At 42.9% G+C, this 9,367-nt stretch overlaps 1 protein-coding gene across 2 annotated transcripts; it reads right to left on the bottom strand.

Moving 5' to 3' along the window:
• Positions 1-5,614: 5,614 nt before the first annotated feature.
• Positions 5,615-9,091, bottom strand: LOC105902176 (sialidase-4-like). Of its 2 annotated transcripts, XM_031566864.2 has the most exons (3): positions 8,954-9,091; positions 7,502-7,755; positions 5,615-7,071 (listed from the first exon to the last, which is right to left on the bottom strand). In XM_031566864.2, the coding sequence occupies exons 2-3, from the start codon at positions 7,739-7,741 to the stop codon at positions 6,100-6,102; spliced, it is 1,212 nt and encodes a 403-aa protein (XP_031422724.1). In that variant the 5' UTR covers positions 7,742-7,755; positions 8,954-9,091; the 3' UTR covers positions 5,615-6,099. The 2 variants fall into 2 exon arrangements, with proteins under 2 accessions (XP_031422724.1, XP_042563624.1); XM_042707690.1 differs by lacking the exon at positions 8,954-9,091 and having other exon boundaries at positions 7,502-7,876.
• Positions 9,092-9,367: the final 276 nt, after the last annotated feature.

Raw genomic sequence — 9,367 nt, 5'->3', positions numbered from 1 at the left:
TGTATTTAGTTTGACACCTTAATGGCTGAGAAGAGAAGACTTACCTCTATACTTGGCTTTCTTTTCCTCTTCTTCCTTTCTTCGTTTTCGTCCCTGTGCTCCAGATGGTTTTGACCGCTTCATTTTTGCGAATGTCACGTAGCTGACACGCTCACGGCTCACCCCACCCTGGTAGTGTGCAGGAGCCCTCACATAACTAACGTAACGTAACTTAACGCAACCGCCCCTATCGACAATAACCATCAATTCAATCTAAAAATCAGGTTGACGTAAACGTATGGCTGAAGGGGCGCCCTCGGATGATCATGATTAATAAACATGTTTTTATTTGCTTGTTATTCTAACTATGATTAATGGGAAGTAGGTCCAAGGGCGACACTAGAGGGCGCCCCCAACCCATTTGTCGCCCTAGGCAGTCGCCTAGTTCGCCTATAGCAATCGCCGGCCCTGTACATACACACATACATACACACACACACACAAACACATACACACACACAGTGCATTTAACCGTGCCCAAGGGCACTGGCGCCACCTAGTGGACACTGTAGTACATCTAAGGATTTGATTTGATCCTAAGAAACATTATATACTCCCCTATGAATGTTCCAGTACCCAGTACCATTGTTGTGGTGCGAGCGCTACTAGCCAATTCAAAGTTGCATGAAGTAGGTATGGGCATTACAAGCAGGAATGCACACACACAAATACCCCATTCTCACTCACAGAGAAAACTATTTCTTGAGAATTTATTTAGTGTTGTGGTGTGGGAATGGACATTAAGTGTTGCTAATTGAAAATATAAATTGATGTCCTGGCGACCTAGTTCCATGAACGATACGTTCTGACATGCTTGCAGTGGGAATTGCAATAATTATATTATGTGCACTTGTGAGAAGGGCCTGAGAAGCATCTATGGGGGAGAGGAAGAGGAAGAGGATCCTCTTTATGTCCCGTCTGAGCCACTGCTGAGCTCTCACACTGGCACCTCTCCGACTCCTGGGTGCCTGGCGCCATCTAGTGGACACTTTAATGTAGTACATCTAAGGATTTGATGGGATCTTAACAAACGTTATATACTCCCCTATGTGAACCCCTCTGCACCTCCCTCCCAGTACCAGTGCCAGAGGGGTGAAAGCAGGATATCTGACTTTACTAAACAGCAGCTCTTGCTCTTATTTCTGGATGACATGATAATGAGGCCTAGTCCCTTATTTTGATCTTGGTTAGTATTATTGATATTTTGCTGGAGGTGGGAGATTGGGTCTATTTGAAGCTGTGGCCCAATGCACGGGTCTATGACAACTATAACCACCACACCACCTTCTCTGGCCACCTGCTCTTCCCCATGTGAGGGAAGCAGTAGACTGATGTAGAAGTTATGTTGGGTGTGGAGTGACGCTAGCAGTGAGAAACACAGACAGAATGGAACATACTCCTCTCCTTGTTACCTACATGGTCACTGGGTGGGTCTGGGCAAGACTTTTAAGCAGCTTGCACACTGCCCCAACAAACGCCAACATTCTCCAACTAACGCCAACATTCTAAAGTTGGCAGTTGTTGGCAGTAGTTGGTACCTGTCTTTAGAATGTCCAGTAAACCAACTGCCAGCTCCACACTGCTCAGACAGTAACAGACTTTTTCCAACTAACTACTTATTTTTTCAATTGTGTGTTAAATTATTTTTGGATCAGCAACTTCTTTGTCATATATATAATACTTCATGGACAAAGTACTATTTCAGCAGCTAAATAAGGTTTATTGGATAAACAGAAAATATGCCATATGCATCTTAACAAAATTAGACAGGTGCATACATTTGGACACCCACATCAATATTTACTACAGCCTCCTTTTGTAAAAATAACAGCCTCTAGATGCTGTCTGGTTTCTGGATGAAGGTATTTTCGACCATTCCTCCTTACAAAACATCTCCAGTTCAGTTAGGTTTGATGGCTGCCTAGCGTGGTCAGCCCGCTTCAAGTCATCCCATAGATTTTCAATAATATTCAAGTCTGGGGACTGGGATGGCCATTCCAGGAGATTATACGTACTTGTTCCACTGCATAAATGCCTTGGTAGATTTGGAGCAATTGTTTGGGTCATTTTCTTGCTGGAACACCCAACTCCCGCGTAACTTCAACTTTGTGACATATTCTTGAACATTATTTTCAAGAATTTGCTGATATTGGGTTGAATCCATGCAACCCTCAACTTTAACAAGATTCCCAGTACCTGCACTAGCCTCACAGGCCCACAGCATGATGGACCCCCCCACCAATTTTTCTGTGGGCAGCAAGTGTTTTTCTTGGAATGCTGTGTTCTTTTGCCGCCATGCATAACTCCTCTTGTTGTGACCAAATAGCTCAATCTTTATCTCATCAGTCCACAGCACTTTGTTTTAAAATTAATCTAGCTTGTTCAAATGTGCTTTTGTATAGCTCAAGGGAGCTTGTTTGTGGCGTGTGTCCAGAAAAGCTAAACCATCTTTGTTTTCAGATCATTTGACAGTTGTTTTGAGGCCCCCATGATGCCACTCTTCAGAGGAGATTCAGAGAGAAGCACAACTTGCAATTGGCTACCTTAAATACTTTTTCTAATGCAGGGGTCTTCAACCGGGGGTCCGCGGAGGTACTGCAGGGGGTCCGCCAAATTATTTCATCTGAAGCATTTTTCCCTCTTCCAAAAATTAAAAACGTTCAATAGGCTACATAAACATAAACAGATCGTAACAAATGCTTTCTATTCGTTTATAAAATAATACATAGGCTACCCATGAATCTTCACGTGATCATTTGATTACCATGGCAACATATGCACTTTTAGCTACATTTAGCTATCTGGTGCCAAAACAGGTTACCTGCCATAACCATACATTTTAAAAGTTTTGTCATTTCTCGGAACAAAAGCTCCACGTCATACAGCACTGATGGCGGTTCAGATGATCTACCCTCAGAGGATGCCAACATGCCTTAATACCTAAAAACGCAAACTGGAGAAAACACGTAAATATTCAAATGATTATCTGAAGTTTGGCTTCACCTACAAAGAGACCGATGGTGACGAACTACCAGTGTGCGTGGTTTGCTCTTCCGTGCTATCAAACGAAAGTATGAAGCCATCAAAGCTGCAACGACACTTAGACCTATAGACAACCCATGCTCACTTGAAAGAAACAAACATTTAATATTTCCCGTTTAAAATCTTTTGAGGGCCAGCAGACAATCAGCCACATTTGGCGAGCTAGCTTTAAAACCCTCTTATCAAGTTGCATTACGTGTCGCTCAGACCAAAACGCCATACATAATTGCGGAAAGTTTAATATTGCCAGCAGCTAGTTATATGTGAAAAACGATGTTTGGGAAGGAGGAGTACGTAAAAAAAAAAAAACTGAAAAGCATCCCTTTGCTTTTTTTCCCTTTCAATTGATGAATTGGCAGCTGATGTGAGGGCACAACTAGTCGCGAAACTCCCGAAAGCAGATTATTTTGCACTACAATTAGATGAATCCACAGACGTGTCAAACGACCCTCAGCTTTTAGCGTTTGTGTGGTTGTCGACCAAAATGAGATGCAGGAGGAATTTATATTCTGTAAGCAGCTGCATGGACGTACAAAAAAGTTCAGAGATTTTCAAAGTGATCGACAATTTTTTCCGTGAACATGATATAGCTACCCTGGCCAAAATGTGTCGCGATGTGCACAGACGGTGCAAGAGCCATGTATGACGCACTGAATGCTTTATAGGGAGAATCTTGTTGCCAAAGACATGAGTGATGAATTGTCAAACGTCAGGCCTCTCACTAGGTACGAGATATTTCATCCATACTTAAGCTTCTCAAGCTACTCAATTATTTGTCCCCCCCCCCTCATTGAATACAAAGTAATGGCTAACTGTAAGGGACAAAAAAAATCATAAAATTATAAACAGAATAAATTGAAACGAGTTGTGTGTTACAAATTATGCATCATTATGTTCAAACATGTGTAGGGGAGTGTGTTTGTGTGTGTGTGTGTGTGTGTGTGTGTGTGTGACTGACACTTAGTTCCAGATAAAATATATGAATATCTGGCCTAAATTTGGGGCGGCGGGGGTGGGGGTCCCTGCTCAGTGTCTCTCTCAGCCAAGGGGTCCTTGGGCTGAAAAAGGTTGAAGACCCCTGTTCTAATGATTGGATGCACCTTTCTATAGAAATGAAGGCTTAACAAGCTAATCAGACTAATTATGTGTTGCAATTATTCAGTATTGAGTAGTTACAGGTATTCAAATCAGCAAAATGAATAGGGTGCCTAAATATTTGCACAGCCTATTTTTCACATTTGATTTCATTTCACACAACTAAACACTGCTACACTAAATATCTTTGTCTGGAAAACACCCCAGTAGGCTACTCAGTGTTAACTAGAAAATGAACAATATACCACTGTGATCTTTTTTTGGTGAAGACAGAGTAAATTATCATGCAGCCTCAGAGGGGTGCCAAAACTTTTTCATACAACAGTATGTAAAAGCAGGCGGCGTGCATTTTAATATTTCGAAAACCAACGCGGTAAGTGGAACGAAGTGGGAGTGGCCGATAGCTAACATAAGTGCAAACGTAGGCTACTCCTGTAAAGTGTCACCGTAAACATTAATATTAATATTTAGAAACACGTTTTCTTGCAGTGATAAACGAGTCGTAGAAGTTGAAATACCGGTAGACAAATATATGTCTCGAAAATCGTTCGTTTGGGGAAGCTAATACATAACGTTAATCTATAAATAGACTTAGGACAAACTGGCTGATAACCATCTTAACTTCGACATCCAAGAGAGCTCGAGGATGTTATGCACGCAAGTTGAGCCTAGTTGTCAAGGTAATGAGCTGTCAGAATGTTGGAGTTTGTTGGAAATGGCTCTACATCGGTCAGACATTCTCCAACTTTACCCGATCCGACCCGATCCGACTGAACATGTAGAACTCTTCCGACAATACCGGACAAACGCCAACATTCTCCAACTAACACCAACTGCCGACGCACACTGACCCGACTGTTGGTGTTTGTTGGCGTTAGTTGGAGAATGTTGGCGTTTGTCGGGGCAGTGTGCAAGCTGCTTTAGTGTGACATAAAGTCAGGGTTCTTTCTATTTGGTTGCTGGATCTGTGCTTACTGTTAAAATCTGTTGTTTTGATTAGTTAATCAGATTACAGGATTGAATGGTCTGTATGTATTCTGCTAAATCAGGTTTTTTGGCATTGTTATCTACCGATTGTTCTGCTGGATGTTAAAGGATTTTTATACACTATTAGTTATTAGTATGTTGACATGCATTTGCAGGCACTATAGTTATGAAACCTTCCTCTAAAGGCTTTGTCATTTTTATTACTTACTCAGATATATTCGTAGCAAACTCACTGATGTCCTTCTTATTTCTCGTTTCACATTTGAGTTTATACTTGTTATAATATTTGCAATCATTCTTGAACGCAAAATCTCTCTCTCACACACACACAAACCTCCTTGTGTCTAAAATGTGCGTTGTTTTTAATGAAAGCACTTCAGGACAGATTGGTCAGTTAAGTTACGAGAAGTAGACCAAATGACATAAACACAAAGAGTCCTGGGAGGAGTGACTGGATATAAACACTTACAGTATTTATTACTTTTAAACAAAAATAAATTCAAATCAAAAATCAAATAAACTATTTATTATGTTTACAGCTGATCTAATGAAATGGAAACATGAGAGTTGGGATATGACATCACGGTCAAGTCACAGGAAAGAACATCAGCCTCTCAGAAATAATCAAACAGCAGAATTAATCAGACTACATCTACAACACATCACATTACATTTTCACATGTCATTCAACATTATCAAACGACTGTAACTGGAGTTAAAATAGTTTCAAAATTCAGAAATATGTCACGCGATTCACAAATGTAATTCCTGATTCACATATAAATATGAATACATTTAAGTGATGAAAACATTTAACCCCACTATTTACTATTATTATTATTTACATATATATTTGATATATTATTTACTATTATTTAAAAGCTTGTTCCTCTATGTGTCTGTGGTGGGTCTGTGGTCAGTCACAGAGCAATGGCTTCACACAGCTTCCCCTCTGTCTACATCTGAATGATTGATCTCTTTGAAGACAATCTGAAGACGTTCCCCATGGCCACACTCCATCAGACAACCAAACTGACGCTCCTCCTCACAGCCAGTGAGGTCTGAGTAGCCACTGGGCCCCTTGTGGATGATGTGGGGTATACCCCAGGGGTCGTCGTCCTGGAGAGACTTCCTCAGGTAGACCCCTAGGTCCAGCCTGTTCCAGTCCTCCCCTTTGGTCGGATGGCTGAAGAGCAGAGCCGTCTCTGAGGATCCCCCTCCTCCTGCTGGTATGTCACTGGCGGGGAACCCCAACACACTCCCCTGGCAGCCGTGAGGCCTCTCCTTTAGCGTTAGCTGGTTAAGCCGGGTAAAACTTGCCCCGCCATCGTTACTCAGGGCCTCTACCCGTGGCTCCGGTGCTCCGATGCTGCGAGCGTTCAGATACACCTGTGTACCACCCTTCCCGTCAGACACCTCAGCCAACTGGCACTCCAGGGACTCCAGGGCGATGGGCTGGCCTGCCTTCCAGGTGTTCAGGTCCTCGCTGCGCAGCACCACAGCATGGGCGCTCACATACTCACTGTTGCCACAGCAGCACCAGCAGCTCTGGCATTGCCTACAGCCCTCCACCTCCTTCACATAGGCAGGCACGAGCAGTGTGCCGCTGCTCAGCTGGATCCCGTGGCCCGGTCCCACAGCGAAGGTTTGGTAATTGGTAAAGTTGACACTTTCCGTTAAGTCTGTTAAATCGCTCCACGTCACCCCTAAGTCTGTGCTGGTGACGTAGCATAAACGAGTCTGGCCTGGCTTGAGCTTCCGTTCCGGAGTTTTACCCTTGATGCAGATGAAGAACAGAAACAGTGTTCCTCCTCCTGTTCCTGTTGAGTTCCTCTCAAAGACTGGACAGGGGTTCATGGTGCGGTAGCCATCTTTGGCCGCCTCCTTCACATCCTCGGTGGGAGACCACTGGAAATAACATCACACGTTTGAAATTAACAGTGGGCACGAAAAGACTACAGTGTACATCATTTTTAGGCCACTACTGTAGTTTCTATTCTATTCCATTCCATTGGGAATTTTCTGCCAAACAGTGTTTCCACGGAAGGTGTCAGAGGCACTGACCAGTAATTAACCAGAGCCTAGCAGTCCTCCTAGTGGTACTTACCAGTGGTCAGTGAAAGGTGTATACCATCTGGATTTCTAAACAAGAAGAGGCGCCCTATACAGTAACTCTATAGGTGCAACAAAACCATATCAGGACTTATACTCTCTGAGCTAAATATGAAATATACTGCCACCATCCACAGTCAGCATCTGCCTACAGGTATGGGGTGTAGACATGGCAGGGGAGTAGTATTAAAACACAGATGTGAGGTGTAGGTGTTCTCCTGGGTACCTTCAGTGAGCCGCTGTCCCGCGTGCCTTTACTCATCACCAGATTCATTGCGTGTGCATCGTTGGTAGAGGTGCGCTTCTCTGCAAATGCCAGGAATGTGTTCCATTCTTTAAAGTAAAGAAGAGCTGGAATTCTGAAGTCATATTTTTTATCAGCAAACACAAGTTTTTCACAGCAGGAGGATTTATCAGCAAACTCAAGTGTTTCTCTGGAGGAGGATTTAGTGGCACAGCATCCCATCGTCAAGGTGTGTTCTGTAAGAAGAACAAATCATTTCAGTCAGTCTATCAGATGAATTCTGTAGTCAGAGATACAGTCATCTGTTGAGATGGCCCCTCTGTTTACTGACTTAAGGAGGAGTGTGTGTGTGTGTGTGTGTGTGTGTGTGTGTGTGTGTGTGTGTGTGTGTGTGTGTGTGTGTGTGTGTGTGTGTGTGTGTGTGTGTGTGTGTGTGTGTGTGTTGAGCAGGCCCCTCTGTTTACTGACTTAAGGAGAAGCAAGCCCAGCAGAACTTTATCAAACATGAGAGAACTTCTAGAAATTATTTTATTTTGTACTGCCTTACAGATTCTGAAACCTGTGGTCAGTTGGTTGACCATATTGTGTTAAATGGTTTCTTAAGTTCTATTCCTAGATAAGTTCAGTGCCTAAAGCTTGTCACCTACAGGACAATCGCAACAGCTGTGATAATAAATGCCTAACCAAAACATTTAAAAGTGAATTTAAACTGACAAACAAAGCATTAATCCCAGGAAATGGTTATTTGGTTATGACTATGGTTCCAGGTTATAAAAGGTGTCCACAGGTTGTAAAGTCAGTGACTGTGAGTGTGTTTCCTATATGGGTCTAGAGTCGAAGGTGTGTACTCTGCGCCCTCCACCCAACAAGCAACTCTGATTGGAAAACAGGCTGAGGAAGAGTAGTTTAGGATTCGATATCAAATATGAATATTGCAAAAATGACTATTTGTGAAGTACCACATTTTCATACAGGAAGGAAAGTATCATTGTCCATAAACTCTCCAGTCTCCTGTGTCTGGTTTATGGAACACAAATCTTTTTTTCTTTCCTACAAACAGACACATAATGAGTGTGTGACTGAGTACACTCAGCCTTAACTCACCTCAGAGGAGTACACTCAGCTTTGACTCACCTCAGAAGAGTATACTCAGCTTGAACTCACCTCAGAAGAGAACACTCAACTTTAACTCACCTCAGAAGAGAACACTCAACTTTAACTCATCTTAGAAGAGAACACTCAACTTTAACTCACCTCAGAAGAGAACACTCAACTTTAACTCACCTCAGAAGAGTACACTCAGCTTTAACTCACCTCAGAAGAGTATGCTGACGGTGCTGATAGTGTAACTCACCTCAGAAGAGTATTCTGACGGTGCTGATAGTGTAGCTCACCTCAGAAGAGTATGCTGACGGTGCTGATAGTGTAACTCACCTCAGAAGAGTATGCTGACGGTGCTGATAGTGGTGCTGTTCTCCAGCCTTCAGCAGGAAAGTGAGGTCTCCTCCACTGTCTGAGTCTTTTTAAAGTGTCACTGGCTCCTCCTAGTGAACTCCTGGACGTCTTGTGAACTAATCCATCATAGAAGTTGGACAGCCCCACCTTCTATTTGTTCTCTCTCTCTCTCTCTCTCTCTCTCTCTCACACACACACACACACAGACAAACACACATACACATATCTCTCTCTCACTCACTTACACACACACACACACACACACATATCTCTCTCTCTCACACACACACACACACACACACAAACACAGACATATATCTGTCTCTCTCACAAACACAGACAAACTCATATCTCACACACACACACACAAACATTTCTCTCCCTCTCACACAC

The sequence above is a fragment of the Clupea harengus genome, chromosome 4, assembly GCF_900700415.2.
Source record: "Clupea harengus chromosome 4, Ch_v2.0.2, whole genome shotgun sequence".
NCBI classification, from domain to species: domain Eukaryota; kingdom Metazoa; phylum Chordata; class Actinopteri; order Clupeiformes; family Clupeidae; genus Clupea; species Clupea harengus.
The sequence above is the reverse complement of the archived record's forward strand: the minus strand, read 5'-3'. Positions and strand labels throughout refer to the sequence as shown.